This window comes from Podarcis liolepis (assembly GCF_965112155.1).
Source record: "Podarcis liolepis genome assembly, chromosome: 1".
In the NCBI taxonomy this organism is placed as follows: domain Eukaryota; kingdom Metazoa; phylum Chordata; class Lepidosauria; order Squamata; family Lacertidae; genus Podarcis; species Podarcis liolepis.
In genome coordinates this window covers 75,765,135-75,785,643 of record NC_139554.1, presented here as the reverse complement: position 1 = coordinate 75,785,643, position 20,509 = coordinate 75,765,135, and the positions used below count along the sequence as shown (strand labels likewise).

The 20,509-nt window shown below is 41.7% G+C and overlaps 1 protein-coding gene across 1 annotated transcript in view; it reads left to right on the top strand.

Annotated features, from left to right (window-relative positions):
* Positions 1–20,509, top strand: part of LOC310686153 (mucin-5B-like) — a 62,124-nt gene that overhangs the window by 10,217 nt on the left and 31,398 nt on the right. The window contains exons 8-29 of the mRNA XM_083459376.1: positions 381–506; positions 759–876; positions 2,024–2,162; positions 2,915–3,025; positions 4,783–4,852; positions 5,905–6,042; positions 6,141–6,305; positions 6,856–6,950; positions 9,367–9,493; positions 10,282–10,537; positions 11,304–11,356; positions 11,696–11,796; positions 12,729–12,880; positions 13,997–14,135; positions 14,235–14,348; positions 15,324–15,503; positions 16,461–16,700; positions 18,179–18,335; positions 18,761–18,889; positions 19,444–19,588; positions 20,167–20,210; positions 20,299–20,487. Of these exons, the coding sequence (XP_083315502.1) occupies positions 381–506; positions 759–876; positions 2,024–2,162; positions 2,915–3,025; positions 4,783–4,852; positions 5,905–6,042; positions 6,141–6,305; positions 6,856–6,950; positions 9,367–9,493; positions 10,282–10,537; positions 11,304–11,356; positions 11,696–11,796; positions 12,729–12,880; positions 13,997–14,135; positions 14,235–14,348; positions 15,324–15,503; positions 16,461–16,700; positions 18,179–18,335; positions 18,761–18,889; positions 19,444–19,588; positions 20,167–20,210; positions 20,299–20,487 (2,988 nt within the window). The remainder of the gene's footprint in view (positions 1–380; positions 507–758; positions 877–2,023; positions 2,163–2,914; positions 3,026–4,782; positions 4,853–5,904; positions 6,043–6,140; positions 6,306–6,855; positions 6,951–9,366; positions 9,494–10,281; positions 10,538–11,303; positions 11,357–11,695; positions 11,797–12,728; positions 12,881–13,996; positions 14,136–14,234; positions 14,349–15,323; positions 15,504–16,460; positions 16,701–18,178; positions 18,336–18,760; positions 18,890–19,443; positions 19,589–20,166; positions 20,211–20,298; positions 20,488–20,509) is intronic.

The window sequence follows — 20,509 nt, the reverse complement described above, 5'->3', positions numbered from 1 at the left end:
AAAGGGCACCAAATTCAAAAAGCGTCAGATTCAAGCCACAGCTTGAAGCTTCCCACACCTAAGACCATATGAAACCAGGCACAGGGGAGCTGGCCAGATTCAGAAGTCATGTGGGCTGGTGGTTCTCCACCACTGCTCTAGCATAATGAAAAAAATCATAGGAATTATAATAGACCCCAGTCAAAGCATTCATCAGTTGTGGTATGTGGCTACAAAAGAAAGCAGGTGCCATTTGGAGTTGCAGCAGAAAAGCATTAAATGCAACACACAGAAGGCAGGTCTCTGTTCAAGGCAGAATCACTATAAGGAATTGTTTATTAGCTGAGTGTGCTGCGTGTATCAAAGGGTAACTGAGTTATAATTAATATCCTTCTTTTCAGCAATGGAATGCTCTTCCAACATGCAGTATCAAGAATGTGAATCACCATGTACAGACACTTGCTCCAACTCTGAAAGATCTCAGCTGTGTGAGGACCACTGTGTGGATGGTTGCTTCTGTCCACCAGGTAAGCTTCCACCTTTGTATCCAACTGTTGTAGCCCTTTACACACTTGCTCAGTAGTAAGCGCCACAGATCTTAATGGGGCACCTGCCTCATGGTATTCAAGGTGCAAGCAAGGAAATCTACAAAAAAGGCATGTTGTTTTTAGGAATAGAGATTGTACAATTATAATTTGTGTCAGGGAAGCTGTGCATGTAACCAACTATCATTTAACATCCTTTAACCATTATAATGTTTAAGTTATTTCTTCCTTTAGGAACTGTATATGATGACATTGACAATGCTGGCTGCATCCCCCACGAGCAGTGTTCCTGTGTTTACAATGGAAAATCCTATGCTCCAGGGACAACCTATTCAGACAACTGCCGTTCTTGGTAATTGACAACCTTTAATATGATGAACAAGTACTTTGTGTAGGAATCTAGGCTTGATCCATGATTTCAACATTTTAAAAGCTCTGTCTAAGTATTTGAATGAGTTATTTCTGAACATGATTCCCAATGAAAGTTCAACAGTATTTGTGATAGATTCCTTACCTTGGCTTCTGCCTAGTGCAGGGGTCGGCAACGTGTGGCCCACGAAGACCATTCTACAGGCCCCTGAGCCGACCTTTCAATCGGCAAGCAAAAGGCTCAGTGGTTTACACCACAGCACCACCCACATCCCATTCTGCTACATACCGAGCTGCTATTTGGGCATGACCAAATGAAGCCAGTCTTTTGTACAACTCAATGGGTCAGGATTACCACTGAGATGGTTTAGTGGTGACTTTTCACATCATTAAGCTAAAATTCTGCAGTAACAATAGGATCCTAGGAAACTGCCTTCTGCCAGATTACACTATTTGTTCATCTTGACTATTGTTATCTACTCTGACTGACTGGCAGGCAGGGATTTTTCCCATTGCATGCTACATCACCCTTTTTACTAGAAATTCCAGGAATTGAATCTGAAACCTTTTGCATGTAAAGTTTGTGCTTCCCACTGAGCTGTGAAGCTCTTCATAGGGAAGAATTCACCATTGCGCTAAGGCACCTTTGGTGGACTACAACTCCCATCATTCCTAGCTACCAGGACCAGAGGTGATGGGAGTTGTGGTCCAACATCTGGGGACTCAAGTTTGAGAAAGGCAATCATTCCATCAGGGCAAGCATTTTGGTCCTTTCCCTACTTCCCCCGCATGCTGTTTCAGGGGTTCTCATGACCCCCCCCCCACCAAGTTCAGAGGGCACCAGGGGGCATGGCAGGAGGAGAGGAAGGAAAGTCCTATTGGTCAAGCAGTCCGTGTGTGGAGCTTCCTCTGCATTAGATGAGTCCGCATTAGATGAGTCCCACCCATAGCTTTTAAGCTCCCACATGTTGACTCTTTAAACACAAAGCTGTGCTGGTTCCTACACTTTACAAATGTTTCCACATACACTTCAAAGAATGGAACTAATAATGGAAAATAATATAAGCTAATGTCAGTGCAATTTCTTTCCTTAAAATGTATGTTTCTTCTCTTTCTTCCTTTACTTCAAGTTCCTGTATTGGGGGCCAATGGAACTGCATAGAACTCCCATGTCCTGGCATTTGCTCAGTAGAAGGTGGATCACACATCTCTACTTTTGATAAAAAACGTTATAATGTCCATGGAGATTGCGTTTACGTTCTCTCAAAGGCAAGTCACTTAAGATATACTGTCATTATAATTAGCAAAAATGTCCCCATTACCACAGTGCTATACAGGCACACAAACACACACTAATCCTCTTTCTGGGATTATAAAACCAGTGTAATTGTTCCAGTAGTAAATCCCTTGCTTTGGATATCATGGCACACAGCTTATTCAGTTTTCCTTTACAAGTTTTAAATCCCTCTCACTTCCTTATTGCTTCTACATTATCACACCATTATTTTCCATAAAGCAGTAATGTTTTTTTAATGTGTAGAAGACACAGACTCAGAAGAGACACCTTTGGGGAAAATTAATAAAGCGGGGGGTGGGGGGCAGAATCTCATTTCAGGAGAATTACATATGATACGACAATGAAACTGAAATAAAGTTGCTCAGGGAGATGCTACACATTCAAATAAAAGGCCCATGAGACAACTAGGAAAGTTTGCTTACATATTTTTAAGAAGCCCAACACATTCAATATCTATGAAGGGAGGAAGTAGCAGATTTTCCTGTTCAACAGTTTTGATTCAAAATGTCTACTCTCTATTTAAAACATCCTGAATCAGTTTCCCTAGCTAAAGCAACCATTATAAGAAGTTAAGTCAAATCCTAAAACCAAAATACTTTTGAGTTCAAGGAAGCTAGAACTGTGCATCTGCAATACTTTTTCAGTACAATCTTAATTTCTAGGCGCTATTGCAGTACGTTTGCGATGTAGATGGTAATTCTTGGGTGTTGACTTGCTTTTTTAGTTTTGTGGAGATGATACATTTAGTGTTCTCGGAGAACTCCGCAAATGTGGCCTGACAGAGACTGAGACATGCTTGAAGATGGTTGCCCTCAACATCAATGGAGACCAGACTGTAAGTTTCTAAACCAAAGGATAGAGAACACCTTATAAGCCACAATGCCTTAAGAGACAGAAGAAACTAGGGGGGCGGGTATTCAATTCCATTCACATTTAAAGGCACACCTGGCTAATTCACACTTTCCAAAACTATATGGGGATTTAAACACAGGCACTCGTCAAAATTTGTACTTATATGAAATTTTCAGTACAGTTCTGTAGCCAAATAATTTGTGCAAAAATGCATAAACTGAAGCTTAAAATACACTTTAAGTACAATTTAAGTGTGCTTAAAAATTGAATTAGTGAAAATAACATGCAAAAATGCATTATAGTAAGAGAAACAGCTTTGCAAAAATGTGTATGTGAGCCAATTTGCATACAAACAAAATTGCATAAAATGTTTGCATTAAAATGCTGATAAATTTTCATGAAGAGTTTTTGTAAAAATGCAAACTGATCTGGAAATGTGGAGAACTAAGCTTGAGACCTGAAAATCTGAGAGAGACAAAAAATGACAGATCCACCCATTCCTAGAATAGAATCTGTATGTAAAGGCAACTTGCTTTTTCTAGCTGATGCCCAGAGTATTAGAGTCAGAATAATAAAGTATCAAATAAATTGCCCTTATGTATTCCTGAAGACAATGGGTCAAATCCAGACAACCAGTGAGTGGAACTGTACTCATGGAAGTGGGAGGTTTTTGTTGATAACCGCAACACCCAAGGAGCTACTCCAGAGAGTTGGAGGACCTCTCAGAAGAACATGGGAAGCAGTACAGTAAGCTGCTAGGGAAAGTAGTAGAAATCATCTCTCCTGACTCTTTTTTGTGAGTAGGACTCTCTGCTGGGATGCCACCATGAAAAGGAGCTCTTCCATGACAATAATCAGCTCTGAAAAGGCATTTAGTCTATGAAAAGCAAAATGACTTAGTACTCACAAAAGTTCAATTAGAGAATGACTGCAAAATGTGTTTTTAATTGGTTTCAAAGAATGTCTTTGAAAGAACTATTTGAAAAGGAGGAAGAATGGGGCATGGGGGTGGGATAATCAGTTGCGGTTTCAAATCATAAAAGCCAACACTGTCAACCATATTGTTCAGAACCTTTCATCTTTGTATTTTACCAGTTTATGAAATTATGGTGTAATTTGTGCTCCTTACTGTTCACAGTAATGAATGCACAGAGAGATGGAAAGAATCGGGATTGGATTGATGGAGCATCCTTTGAACTTATTTAGGAACAATATGCTTCTTATGGTTGGCAACCTGCCAAAAGCTTGCCTTTTTTAACATGCATATTAGATAGATAGATAGATAGATAGATAGATAGATAGATAGATAGATAGATAGATGATAGATAGATAGAGATAGACAGACAGACAGACAGACAGACAGACAGATGATAGAAGATATATGATAGATAGATGATAGATAGATAGATAGATAGATAGATAGATAGATAGATAGATGATAGATAGATAGATAGATGATAGATAGATAGATAGATAGATAGATAGATAGATAGATAGATAGAGATAGATAGATAGATAGATAGATAGATAGATAGATAGATAGATGTAAAAAGTGTCCGGCCTCAAAATCAACCATTCAAGATTGGTTATATTAATGCTGAACACTCCCTAATTTCACTTATCTGATAGCAGGACCTGCATGTAATAGTTTTTATTCCCCCCCCATAAAGCTTATTAGAAGAAACAGAAGATGTAATTTATCACCAAACTCATTATTACTCCTTTTCTCTTTGTCACCAGACCATTGTGATCAGTCCTAATGGTGGTGTATTAGTCAACTCGCTCTACACTCAGTTGCCTCTCTCAGCAGGTATGTTGCATGTCAGAAACTTCTGTTTGCCATGGCAGCCTTAAAAGTTTTGAAATCTTAGGGGCAAGCTCAGCAGAAGGGCTTGTTACTCCACAAGCTAGCAAGGTTTGATTGGGTTACTATTTTCCCTTTTCCAGTTCTGCTGGGAAAAGAAAGTTGGGTTTGTGTAGAGCAGATGTGAGGAACCTGTGGCCCTCTGAATGTTGCTAGACCACTAGTCCCATCAGCCCCAAGAAGCATGGCCAATAGCAGAGTTGTAGTTGTAGTTCAGCAACACTTGGAAGACCAAATGTTCTCCACAACTAATGTAGAGGTTTCCCCTGGAAATGAAGGATTCTCTTACCATCAGCCATGTTTTAATAACATCCAGCCACAGCTACTATAATATAATGCATTGTATGTAAGGCAAACTTTGAAAGGAACTTCCAGATTAGATAGCAAGTTTGTTAACCAGGACTCTCCATAATGAGAATATAAACTGCTGCTGTTTACTACAAGGTCCTAAGCTACCTCTGTAGCTGAGACCAGAGTATGTGAAGGACAGCCACCTCCTATAGGAAACTACTTATTAGCTGAGATATATTTTGTGAAAGGTCTTTCACCTGGTGTCCAGAAATAAGCCCTTTTTTGCACCCCATTTATGGGACTGCCTTCTAAAAGATGTCTGGTGCCATCGTTGTTATCATTCTGGTGCCAGACTATTCTATCATATTCCCCCAATCCTTTGATGGTTACGATTTGTTAGATCCATGCCATATATGCCACATTATTGTTTCAGTTCATACCACTTAATCATCAACAAAACTGGGGCAAACGATGATATGGTGGCCAATGTAGATTGGGCTGATGGTTGGGCACAATCTGAAAGTAAACATATAATTGTTTCAACTTGTATCAAACCCTTCACACATCCATCCAGCCCACAGTCACAACATGCCAATGTGCTTGCCTTGCATGAATTGGCCTTCACAAATCTGGTTCTTCTTTTCCTGAGTAATGGATGGCAGTTGCAGCTCTGAATCTCATAAGAATGGTATCTTCTTTGTCCATAGCTAATGTAACCATATTCAGACCTTCGTCCTACTTCATCATTGTGCATACAAACGTTGGCCTTCAGCTAGTAATCCAGCTCGTACCCACAATGCAATTGTATATTCATGTGGATCCATCTTTCAAAGGAAGGACTTGTGGTAAGAAGTATTTTAAAGCAAAAAGAAATTTGTGGCATGCCTGGGGGGCAAAGTATTATAAAACTGGACTATAAAACTCTTTGGGGTTTCTTTCAAAGGTCTCTGTGGAAACTTTGACAAGCGCCAGATGGATGACTTCACAGCCATAAGTGGAGTGGTGGAAGGAACAGCATCTGCATTTGCTAACACCTGGAAAACTCAGGCTGCATGTCCCAACATCAAACAAAGTTTTGAGGACCCTTGCACGCTTAGCATTGAAAATGGTAGGCATATTTGAGAATTATAAGCAAGACTCACAAACACTTCAAAATTATAATTCTACCTAGCTCGTGGGGAAAATTAATAGAAATAAACAAATTAGAAGAACTGACTGAAAACAAATATTAATAAATGGGGAAATCAGGGGAAATAAATAACAATAAAACCTTGCAAATCAAGATCCTGTAGCCACAATCTAAACAGAAGAAGTTAGGTATGCCACCCCCCATTGAAATACGGTAAGTGGATGTACACATGGCTACCTCTTTTTTAGACTGTGGCTTGTAAGTTTTGCAAGTAGTCTATAAACTAACAGCCCATAATTGGGTATATTGGGTATCTGTAGCATGCACATATTCAAGATTTAGATCATTTCCTTCCTCAGTCCATGGCTTCAGGAGGTTCAGCAATGAGTGAACAGCAGTGAGTAGAACAAGCATTGTAGCGGCACCAGGATATCCTGTCTAGAGTCAGTGATGTGAGTTGAGGTAAAAGCTGCCATTTGCACCTATAGAAATTCCCAAAATGATATGGATTAATTTCTTCTCTTTGTAGAAAAATACGCCCGACATTGGTGTGGATTGCTGACTGACTCGGAAGGACCTTTTGCTAAATGTCATGCCTCAGTTAATCCAGCTTCTTATCATACGGTATGAAGCTATCTGTTACCTCTCATTGAAAACAGTTTATTGGAGGAAGTTGAAAAGTATCTTTGGTTGGGGTAGGCAACCTGGTGTCCTACAGATATTTTGGACTGCAACTCCCACTGTCCATGACAATTGGCCATGCTAGCTGGAACTGGTGGGAATTGTAGTCATAAACATCTGGAGGGCACCATGTTGGTTACCACTAATCTATAAGGAAACATAATGGTGGGACAAGACCAAATGGGTGGAACTAAATGGAAGGTGTCATCAGTATAGGATCCAAGCCATACCATCACATGTTTCAGGGATGAGGCAAGATATGTCATTTCAAAGAGAAAAGCAGAAATCAACAACTGGAGAGGGTGAAACTGACAAGGGAGTCGGGGAGCTGAGTGCTGGGCAGTTAACATAGGCCATGCTGAGACAGTGAAATGCTGAGCATAAACAGAATGTCCAGGAGTGAAGATGATGTGAAAGAATTTCAATAGAGCTTCTGGATGTTCTGAAGGCTGGGAGAAAAGCCAGTCAGGATTTAACTAGAAGGCATAGGAGAGTTTAAAGGACTAGTTCACAAATGCATGCCCATCACTTGATGACTACAGTATCAAATGCTGATTCCATGAGTAAATTGGCCCAGTGGCGGAGGAAGGGGGTGCGGGGGTGCAGGTCTCCCCAGGTGTCATCACTGAGGGGGGTGGCATAATGACAAAAATATGAGTTTTTAAAAATAAATTGGGCTCATGAAACTTTTTAGTTCAGTCAACAAACATAACGAAACGCGGCTGGCACTGGGCGCTACACCACGGGGGCCGGCACTTACCACGGGGCCTGCAGCGTGCCCGAGCCACATGTCTCTCCTGGGAGTGACGTGGTGGCTTGGGCGCCTGCAGGCTCTGTGCTGCCTGAAACGGCAGCGTAGGACTTGCATCTGCCCTCTGCCTCTCCCTCAGCCATCCTACAGCTGAGGGGGAGGTGGCAGAGAGGCTCCATAAAGCCCACTCCGCCCCCATGGGTGGCTTGTCCCACCCCCCAGCTGCAGGACGTGCGTGCCGCACCCAGCACCCAAGCGGCTAGCTATGCCGCTGAATTTGCCATCACAAATCAAATACAGTGGTTCCTCGGGTTACATACACTTCAGGTTACAGACTCCGCTAATCCAGAAATATTACCTCGGGTTAAGAACTTTGCTTCAGGATGAGAACAGAAATTGTGCTCCGGTGGCGCAGCGGCAGCAGGAGGCTCCATTAGCCAAAGTGGTGCTTCAGGTTAAGAACAGTTTCAGGTTAAGAATAGACCTCCAGAACGAATTAAGTTCCTAACCCGAGGTATCACTGTACCACAGACAATGTTTTCATGCCATTCCATATCACCACACATAAACTTTTCAAAAGAGTCAGTTCACATATTCTCCTCTGTATCATCAACTGATGAGAAATCTAGTGTTGCACATGTATGAGCTCACTGGCTTTAAGACTTCTATTTCAGATGAATGTCTGAACTCAATGAGTAGTATTCTGTGATAGGTAAAGGTAAAGGGACCCCTGACCATTAGGTCCAGTCATGACCGACTCTGGGGTTGTGGCGCTCATCTCGCTTTATTGGCCGAGGGAGCCGGCGTACAGCTTCCGGGTCATGTGGCCAGCATGACTAAGCTGCTTCTGGCGAACCAGAGCAGGGCACGGAAATGCCGCTTACCTTCCCCCTGGAGCAGTACCTATTTATCTACTTGCACTTTGACATGCTTTCGAACTGCTAGGTGGGCAGGAGCAGGGACCGAGTAACGGGAGCTCACCTCATCATGGGGATTCAAACCACCGACCTTCTGATCAGCAAGTCCTAGGCTCTGTGGTTTAACCGACAGCGCCACCCATGTCCCAAGTATTCTGTGATAGTCCTACTCAAAGTAGACCCACAGAAGATAATGGCCATAAGTAACTTGGGTTCATTAATTTCAATGGGTCTAGTCTGAGTAGGAATACTTCCGTCATCTCCTGGATCTAAATATAGATAAATATTTCCCCCTTTTATTCACATACACGCCACATGATACTTCATTTTGCTTTGAAGCATAATGCTTATAATCCTGAGTTGCTTGCAAGTAATGTTGATTTCCCTTTCCAGTTATGAACCAAAATGTAAGGCTAACAATAGTGAAACTCAGAACTGAAAATCCAATTTGGGTCAACAATTGTTGTATTGCTAAAATAGCCTGAAGGCACATGATACAATTCTACTGCTGAAGCCAAGAACATCGAGCCCCTGCCTGCTAAAGGATGAGAGATGACACTGAATGGGATATAAGTTAGTTTGAAAAAAAGTTACAAGTGAAATCTAATCTAGTCAAATTGAGAAACGGTAGGAAAAGGATTATTGACTTGGAATGGATTGTTTTTAATAAGAGCATTTTCCTGTTCTCTAGAATTGCATGTTTGACACCTGCAACTGTGAAAGAAGTGAGGATTGCATGTGTGCTGCCCTCTCTTCCTATGTTAGAGCCTGTGCAGCTGAAAAAGTAGAGCTTCCAGGATGGAGGACCAATGTCTGTTGTAAGTCTTCTAAACAGCCATCTCGGGTCTTAAAATGAAATAACTTTTTGTGCCAATGAATCTTAGCATTTTCCTTGTCTTGCTGGGTTCTCTTAGTGATGGTCTGGAGTAATAGACTTCAGGACACACCCCCCCAAAAAAAATAATAATCCCATTTTTTAAAATAAAAATAAAAAAGATGGATCTAGTCATGGACATTCATGCCTTGATTTTATCCAGGCTAGGTCTCAGCAATGCACTCTATGTGGAGATGCCTTCCAAAAGCATCTGGGAGCTGCAGAATTCACAATGCAGCAGCCACACTACTATCTGAGATGAATGTATAGAACACATCACTAATACTACTCTAATTTCACTGGCTATCTGCTTCTGGTCTCAATTCCAAGTACTCGTCTTAACCATTAAATTCATAGTCTGGGACCTGGATACCTAAAGGATTGCCCTCACCCATAAGAACCTGCCCTTGCAGGTTCTGCTCTGTGTCACCTTGATGCTCTGTGGCAGATAGGTACTAGGGACAGAGCATTTTTAGTTGTGGCACCCTCACTATGAAAGGCCCTCCTGAAGGTCTGCCTGGCTTCTGTTTCAGCGGGCATTTAGCTATCTATATAACCACATGTATTCTTCCTTTAGTAATTTAACTTATTATTTTTTAATTCTTTTTTTGTAAACTACTGTGTGTATGTCTGTGTCTTAGGACGAAAAGGCAGGTCACAGAAAAGCTTTCAATCAATCAATCAATCAATCAATCAATCAATTAATCAAGCTGTTTGTTTTTCTCTTTCCAGCCAGATACACCACTTCATGCCCCAAATCCCTGAATTACAGCTATTCCATCAGTTCTTGTCAACCTACCTGCCGATCTCTGAGTGAACCTGATGTTACCTGCAATGTCAAATTTGTCCCAGTTGATGGATGCACCTGTGAAAGTGGAACCTACATGGATGATTATGGAAAATGTGTACCTGCTAACAAATGCCCATGCTATTACAAAGGAACGTCAATACTCTCCGGTGAAGTGCTCCATGACGTTGGTGTTTTGTGGTAAGAGGATTCAAGCTGCTGCCTTTAACTTTTTAGTACAGCCTTCACCAGCCTGGTGCCCTCCAAATGTTAGGGACTACAACTCATGGCAAAGCTCTTCTAGCATTATCAGAATACATGACTAAGTAGTGCCGGTATCTGGAATGCTTGCATTTTGTCCCAGATTCTTTTATCGCTACCTAACTAATTTCCCCTCCATATCTTATAAGTAAATAGACCAAAATGCCTAAATACATAAAGAGCAACAGAATTTGGAAAAACATCCAAATTAGTGACCTGTATGGTCCCATTTTCAGATTCTAAAAAAGGTAAAGGTAAAGGTACCCCTGCCCGTACGGGCCAGTCTTGACAGACTCTAGGGTTGTGCGCTCATCTCACTCTATAGGCCGGGAGCCAGCGCTGTCCGCATACACTTCCGGGTCACGTGGCCAGCGTGACAAGCTGCATTTGGCGAGCCAGCGCAGCACACAGAATGCCGTTTACCTTCCTGCTGGTAAGCGGTCCCTATTTATCTACTTGCACCCAGGGGTGCTTTTGAACTGCTAGGTTGGCAGGCGCTGGGACCGAACGACGGGAGCGCACCCCGCCGCGGGGATTCAATTTCAGATTCTAAATATCCCTAAAACACCGGTATTTCTGGAGTAAACCCAACTGCTCTACTCTGTATCGGGCACAACTACAGACTCACAACTTGAAGGCTCCACGTTTTAAGCACAACCAGAAAGTGAATGCAAAAGCAAACCTAATTCCTCTTTCTTTTACATAGCACATGCAGCCAAGGGAAGTTGAACTGCATTGGTGATGGGGACACAAAACAGGGTAAGGAGAATATACCTATATATGTAAAATATGTTATATATACTTACTTTCCATCTTGGAAAGTTGCAGACAATTGGGCTGCGTTCCTTATTTTGTTAAAAGCCTTTTATATTGTAGATGGCTACAAATTGACAACTGGGCACAATTATTAAATATTCACTGGAAAACCATATTCATTAAAAGTTTCAAGTTAATACAGGCTTCATAGTTAATTATATAATAGTTCCACAAACCATAGTAGACTTCTGTTCAAAAGGTTTGTTTGAGGTCTTCCTGTTCTGTGGTACCCATGCCTGTCCTTTCATCTCTTACACATTTTCTCTCCTTTTGCCCTGCTAGTCTGCGTTGCCCCCATGGTCTACTTTAACTGCAGAAATGCCACTGCAGGCCAAACTGGAGCTGAATGCCAGAAAAGCTGTCAGACTCTTGATATGCACTGTGTAAGTATGCAGGACCGGATGATATTTTAAGAGACTGTGGTATCAATCAGAATGTCCTTTGCTTTTGTCACAAACTTATTATCTGACCTTAGACAAGGCACTCTCCTGTCCTCACCCTCTTCCCTCATCTAGAGTAGGGGGTGAGGGATCTCAGGATGTTAGCTGAACAGAGCCCTCCCAGCCTCCGTATCCTCAGGCCTCTTTTCAGCCCATTCCCCTCCCTGGTCCTGCTTTTGCCTGTTTGGAATGTGTTTTGAACTGTGACAAATGCCTATTGCTTGTCTGGATGAAGGATGGAAGATGGAGAAGTGTGTGAACCTCTGCCTTTTGCATGATCAGAATGTAGACTACTGTACATAAGGTTAGGGTTACATCTGTTGCTCCACTCACATTTACCTCTGACCCAACCTACCACTGGCATGAAAATCCTGGAAGGTTGTCAACAAGAAAGGTGGACCTCAGACTGAAAACATTCCCCATCCCTGAGCTGCAGGATTATAATGCATATATTGGAACTTTGCATAATTTCTTACTTATTTCATTAAATATACATACCACTAAATTAAACACACCCACACCCACCTACAAGTGGTTTACAAAAAAAGCAGGGGATAAGCATGGGATCTTCCATTCTCTTTAGTGTCAGGGAAGGAACAGTCTTCACATGCACCAGCATCAAAGTTAAGTGGACCAGCCACTGCTCATTCAAACCTTAATGTTTACACTGGAGACCACCTTGCAAATTGGGGCTCCTGGGTACGCACAAGAGCTGCTGAATTAGGTGTCAGTTCACAATTTAACAAGCATAGGCTTTCACCCACTTGAATTCCCACAGCCTACAGTCTTTTGATCCAGTCCTGTTTTAGTGGACTAATTCAATTGTTATCAGTATTATTCTCTCTTCTGAAGTAATGCTTTCTTGGCTTTTACAGTATAGCACACAGTGTGTCTCTGGCTGCATGTGCCCTGCTGGGCTGGTGTCAGATGGTAAAGGGGGCTGCATCACTATGGAAGAGTGTCCATGCATTCACAATGATGCCACATATCAACCAGGAGAGAAGATTAAAGTCAACTGTAACACCTGGTAAGGACTTCTTAAAGAAAATGCCTCTTGTTACCATCATCTTATATGTTCCTAAAATAACCAACACAAAAAATAGAAATAATTATCAGGTTGAATAACAGGTTGGCAGATATACATAGGGTCATTTCACGTATTATGCATGTACACCAGAGTTTACTCTCTAATGTACACCTATGTATACTATAAATAACTAAAGAAAGAAATACCTAAAAATATTATGTGGCTATGACATTTTTTTATTAATAAATGTGTATTCTATTTGTCAAATTAAATTTTCCAGGGTGACTTATGTAAAATCCACATACAACAAACAACATCATGAAAGGCAGCAGATAAAAGCATAATTAAAAACAGTCAATTCAGACTTTAAAGTTCGTTAAAAGGCCATAGACAACAAAGTGGCCCTCATCTGTTGCCAAAGAAACATAGTAGCATGGGCACCAGCTAAACCACTCTGGCTGTTCCTTAGATGGGCTGTGACCACTGAACAAGCTTCCTTCCTGGTCACCCCCTGCCACACCCTAAGTCTGCGGGCACACCTAGAAGAAAGCTTCTGATGGTAACTTTTGTGCATTGACAGGCTGATGTGGAGGTGAATGAGCCAAGTAACCAAATACAGCTGGATAGGAGGAACTTCGTATCCTCATTAGCACAATGATACATTATACACACAGTCACACACATACATCTTGCTTATCTCTGAACAAATCAGGAAAGTGTTCTAAGGGAGGTCTGGGCTTTTATAAGGCACCTGCTTGGCCATTGTGAGAACAGATGCTGGACAGGATGGGCCATTGGCCTGATCCAGCAGACTCTTCTTATGCTCCCCTTAGGCTAGTCCACAATATGGTACAGTGAACTTGTAACGTTCTTGAGTGGCCTGTGAAAGAACTTACATAGCTCATTTCTTTTAATTCCCATCTTTCTGATGTTTTACAGGTTGTAAGAAATAACACAGCTTCCCTTGCTCTCCCCTCCCCTCTCCACACATTGCCTATGATTAATTTAAGAGATAAGTCATTTAAGCCTGTGTTAAAGGAATACATGCCAGCTTATATCTGCGCAAACCAAGGAATCACTTTAAAATGTTCTATTTTCTCCCTTCTTCTCCCTCAGCGTATGTAAGAACAGGATGTGGGAATGCACCAAGGACAGATGCCTAGGTACCTGTGCTGTTTATGGAGATGGGCATTATATCACCTTTGACGACAAGCGTTACATTTTCAGTGGGAAATGTGAATATACACTAGTTCAGGTACTGAGCAATTTGTCTTGGCCTTATGAATGGAGAATTAAGCTGAATACACCACAGAATGAAGTCATCTCTTCCCTTATTTCACCCTCCCTTTCTTAGGATCACTGTGGACAGAACAACTCTGCCCCCGGAACATTCCGAGTCATCACCGAAAATGTTCCCTGTGGTACTACTGGAACCACTTGCTCAAAATCTATTAAAGTCTTCTTTGGGGTGAGTAGCGTTACCAGTACTATTAGGGAACCGTATCAGGGTTTAGCATGAGATGATTTAATCTGCATACTAGGTTCCAAACAAGCAACTAAGTGAGGCAAGGAGGTGAACTGGAAAGAGAAAGTGAGGGCAGGAGAAGAGACTTCTATCCTCTCACCACCTACAGCCCCCCCTCCCTCCTGCTAGTCTTGCACCTACTGAGCCTCTCACCTTCAGGCAAGCCAGCACCAGCAGTTGAGAGCAGCAGAGATAAGGCCACTGCTACAATTGTTTTAACTGTTTTTAATTTGTGTGGTTTGTTGTTGTTTGTTTGTTTTTACTGAGTGAGGGGAGATGCGTTTGAAAATAGAGGAGATTGAGGAGTGCCCCAATCAGAGTGGTTCAGGATAGGGGCGAGGTATAATGTGGGAGGCGGGGCAGACCGGGTAAGGGGCACATGTCACAGGCAGTTAGTGACTGTGCCATGTGCCAGCCCCTTCTCCAACCTGGGTAATTGTGGTTGTCATATCAGCCAGCCCTCGATTCTACAGGCACTATTGCTGAATGCCAGGTCAGCTCTGAACAAGACCTTCCTCATCCCTGGTCTGATTATGAATGAGGAGGCCAATCCGTTCTGCATCACTGAGACCTAGGTGGGTGAGCAGGGTGGAGTTGGACTCTCACACACCAGTACTTGGTGCAGCATCAGGGCAGACTTGAGGGTCGCTGAGGGGAAGTTGCTCTGGTCTGTAGAAATTCTCTCTCTCTCGGCTTTCTGAGCAGTTGGAGGTGGGTGGCATCTAGAGTGTGTGATCCTGGCACTGGGCAACCAGGACAGATTAGGAGTTCTGGCTTACCACCCACCTCGCTGCCCAACAGTCTCCCTGCCTGAATTTTCTGCAACACATTATACGTAGGGTTGATGGATGATGAACACCAGTTTTTGTTTTTGAACATTGTAATGACTTTCCCCTATTATTTATTTTGCTCCGCCAGAACTATGATCTGATCCTCAGTGAGGAGCGCCATGAATTAATACAAAGGGGTGATGGAGGCCAAGTACCTTACAAGATTCGCTACATGGGCATGTATTTGGTTATTGAAGCAAACAATGGGCTGATCCTTTTATGGGATAAGAAAACCAGCGTATTTATCAAATTACGTGATGATTTCAAGGTGATGCACTTTTTACAAGACTAGTGCCTCTTACATTTTAAGTTTAAATGTGCATAATTTAGATGCAAATCCCAATCATTTCCATGACAATTATTTCAATTGTAAGTGTGCTTAGAGTCACACCTTAAGAGCTGATTTTCAAGACAGAAACCATGGGGAGGTCATCTGAAATAGCCTCTGCAAAAAGGATGGTTCATAAGGGAAACTACTTCATATGCCTTGTCTCTTTGGTATATATTGGTTCCCGGCATGACTGGCTTTCATGCAACTGCCTCCACCGGGATTATTTGAAGATGACATGGGGCATATCAAACAAACAGGGCTATTCCACAGGGAGCTGCTGCCGCATGGAAGAAGTTGCAAACAGCCTCTGCTTGACATCCATATTGTATAAAGTACCATTAGTAAACAGGTATATGATTCTGATTTAGATGAGTATCTGTTTGCAATCTCACCTTGCAAGCATCTACTTTTTAACTGACCCAGAAAACACCATGTTTTGATAAGGAGACCAAATATAATAGTTCTGTTATCATTTCAAAATATGAGCAATGTTTGAACATTTCAATGAATTTTATACCAATGCAGTATATTTTCAATATATGTCTGCTGCCCTTTTGATCAGCATATGGCAATAAGATGGAGAAGTTATGAATAGACAATAACTTGTAGATTAACAATAACTGAGAAATCGAACACAATATAAAATTCTTTTTTTGTTTGTATTTTTGAACAAATGCAAAATAATCTTCATAGGAAGGAAAGAAAAAACAAATCTCTTACCTCTAGGCACACATGGCTTGTGTTTTCTAAATGCAACAAATAATGATAGTTTCCTGAAATAAGAGATAGCAGCGTGTTAATTAACCAAATGGGAGAAAATCAAAAATTAAGTTGGGCTAAGAGGTTCATGCAATTTATCTGTAACTCAAGTGTTTTCATTGCTTCTTTGTGCAGGGTCAGGTCTGTGGTTTATGTGGTAACTATGATGGCAATGGAATGAATGACTTCACTACCCGGAGTCAGTCTGTAGTAAGTGATGTGCTGGAGTTTGGTAATAGTTGGAAGGTGTCTCCCACATGTCCTGAAGCCAAATGCACAAAGGATCCTTGCTTCAAGAACCCTTACAGAAAGTCCTGGGCACAGAAGCAATGCAGCATCATCAACAGCAAGGCCTTTGCTGCCTGCCACTCTCAGGTATACCTTGCAGCAGAACTATCTTGAAGTCTAGAATTTTTCAGGTGTTCACCACAATTCCTGAGCAATTACAAGTCTATAATTATACATGTGGTGGTTTCATGGATTTCAACAGTCCATTACAGAAGGCACGTAATACCCTACAGGATGTCACCAACTCTGAAGACTGTCTAGCAGCACCTTTAAGTAGTGCCTTTAACAACCCTCTACTATGTGTCCCACTGCTGTCATATTCTAGATTTTGGAGTGTGTTCAGTGTAAATGTTTATCACTAGATCCTGTTTCTAATGCTTTGGATTGTGAAGAAGCCATTTGGAAAAATACTAATAAGAAGAATTCAGGCTAAGTCAAGACAGACCATTCAGAAAATTAGCTTATGCTGATATCTTTTCTTCCTGTTTTAAAGGGAAGTCCCTAACTGACTGTTACGACCCAATTTATTGCCTTCTTTTGCTAATCAATTCTTGATGTGAATATTCAACTATGGAACTTTTACCACCCCAATACAGCAGGCAAGATACGTGTGCATAAATCGAATTTTGCTTACAGGCCTGTATTTGTGCCAATGCAAAAAGATAATGGGAGGGCAGTTCCAGGTCTGTGCAGTCTTTTGGAGGGAAAGAGTGGGTATGGGAGTCAGTCTGGATACCCCTTCCCCTCCCCTCCTCTCTCCAAGAGGTGATCCACGCTGCCTCAATGAGCAGTGCTCATATTCTTCAGCAAGTTGCATGAGCACACCAGTCGGTGTACAGTCTTCTGTATGAACACTCTGGATCAGAGCCTCTATCTTCACCACTTAGAGGAAAGTGTGAAAGGATGTTAAATGTGCCTTTCCATTGCACCTGAAGGTTTTGGGGGTATTTTTTAAAATGCAACTAGCACTCCCTGAAAGGACACTTTTCATGGATAGACATTTTAGATGTGAACTAGTCGCTGACTTTAAATTCCTTACGTTCCTTATGTTTTGGTTTTTGTTACACTGTATGCAAATATTTAATGTACAGTGGTACCTCGGGTTACATACGCTTCAGGTTACACACTCCGCTAACCCAGAAATAGTGCTTCAAGTTAAGAACTTTGCTTCAGGATAAGACCAGAAATTGGGCTCCGGCGGCGTGGCGGCAGCAGGAGGCCCCATTAGCTAAAGTGGTGCTTCAGGTTAAGAACAGTTTCAGGTTAAGAACGGATCTCCGGAATGAATTAAGTACTTAACCCGAGGTACCACTGTAAATAGAATCAGCTGGTGTGGTGGAGGGGCTGATAATTACTGTTTACACATTAAATGCAAAGATGCATTCAGACCTCATATTTAGTTTGGCCCTTTGGATCTTTTGCACACTAGCCAACAATCTATGAAAGCAATTGCAAACCCAGGGGGTGGGGATATTACCAACAACTTCTCAAACACACTATCGCCCGTGGAACAAACTTAGGAAATGTCAGCAGGACCCATAGCTGATGCTTCAATGTTTTAACAGGTTGAGCCAACGAGATATTACGAAGCTTGTGTAACTGATTCCTGCGCTTGTGACACGGGGGGAGATTGTGAATGCTTCTGTACAGCTGTAGCTGCGTATGCTCAAGCATGTAGTGAATTTGGAGTGTGCATATCATGGAGAACACCATCATTCTGTCGTGAGTATTGGACCACACTTGAATGTATACTGGAAGTGGGAGGAGGGTGAAGGGGAAATGAGATATTAGCTTCAAGATAATTTTTCCATTAGATATATATGACAATAATCAGCACACTGAAGAAAATGTCTGGATTTGTGTGTGTGTGTGTGTGTGTGTGGTACAGTACTGTGAATAGCTTCAATGAATCAGCAACTGCCTAATGTAGGATTATTGATATAACTATGTTGCAGTAAATAGAAATAACTACATTCATTTTCAGTGCTTTCTTCATGCCTTTGCTTCCCACCTTCTTATCAGTTTAGGTATTGGCCTCATGAGCATACTTTGTCATGGTGCCCACCATTATTTTAATGGCATTGACAGCAATACAGATCCATGGTGGAATGTCTGGTCCTCAACCTTTCTCTTTCGGTTCCCCTTAGCAATGTTCTGTGATTATTACAATGATGAACGTGAATGTGAATGGCACTACAAGCCTTGTGGAGCCCCATGCATGAAGACATGCAGAAACCCAAGCGGGAGATGCCATTATCAGTTGCCTGGCTTGGAAGGTAAGAAGACTTCTAGTGACTTATAGGGTCATTAAGACAGCTATGCACAACATTTAATAGGTTTCAAGTTTGGGGGAGTGTTGTTGGTTGTCTAAACCAATAGAAAATATCTGAAGAAGTGTGCATGCACACGAAAGCTCATACCAAGAACTAACTTAGTTGGTCTTTAAGGTGCTACTGGAAGGAATTTTTTTATTTTGACTATGGCAGACCAACACGGCTACCTATCTGTAACTGGACCAATAGAAAATAGGTCACCTTGTGTTCTCATCTTTTTGGGGTTTCAAATGGCTTGCAGTCAGGCTTAAATTCTATGAGCCAGCCTAGATGTGATCAAGGGCTCATTCGACACACCTGCAAATGACCACAACCTTTTTCCTTTCATGGAAACTTGGAAGCAGGTGGAAAAGCTATTGGTGGAAAGATCCCAGCACTGGACCAATGACAAATATTAATTAAAATACCCCCCCCAAAAAAAAGTAAATTAAATGGAATTGCTTTTTGACAGATTTTATATATTGCTCTTATCTCCCTCACACCTTCCTTTGTCTCAGGCTGCTACCCACACTGTCCAGCAGACAGGCCTTATTTCAATGAGGATGAGATGACGTGTGTTGATGTGTGTGGCTGTTATGATGATCAGGGTAACTATCATCCACTAGGAAAAACATTTGACTCAAGAAAGACATGTCAGGCATGGTAAGTATGTATAGCTTGACAACACTAAGAGAAATGATAATTACAGTAGCACCTCCAGTTACGTTACTCTCGGTAACGTAAACTTCAGGTTGTGAAAGTGACAAACCTTTTCATCGGGTAGCGAAAACCTTGGGATCCGGCTGGACCTCCAGAATGGATCCCGTTCGCAACCGGAGGTACTACTGTACTCTCTGTATACCCCTTGAGATGTTATTCTTGTTGATTCTAGAATGAATCTTGTTGCTCTGATTGCATCCTTTATCATATACTCATAATATACGATTAGAATGAAGTGTGCTGAGAATCTAATTGATTGAAGTAATATTTTAAATTGGATTTTACATACACAATAAATCCCAAAAACCAGAACAAGAAAATTATTAGAATGTTCCTATTTGCAATTCAGTGTGAAAGTGGTAGATGAAATCACAGACAAGAAGTAGTACGGTAAATGAATGCTTAAGGGGGCAGGGGGAAAACTGTGAAATTAACTTCCAGACCAAACTAAGTAGAAAATAAACAGCAGAATGCAGTTTTATGATTCCTGGGACTCACATTTTCCTATCATTTTTTTACAGTACATGCACCAGTAAAGGCATAGAGTGTAACTACGATGCCAAAGGTAAGCTGTATGTAGTGAGTTATGAATGGCACCTTATATCATATTTCATATGATGTTACCTGACCATTCTTACTCTGTCAATTTTCAGCATGCTACTGCTATTATGAAGGAAAGACATATATCTACAAGGATGTCATCTACAACACCACAGATGGCTTGGGCTGGTGCATGATTGCAACGTGTGATGTCAATGGAACAATCCACAGAGAACTATTCAGATGTGGTGGGACTACCACAATACCACCTACAGTTTCAACTACAACACCAAGTGAAGCAGGTATTTCAGTCCAAATGTTTTG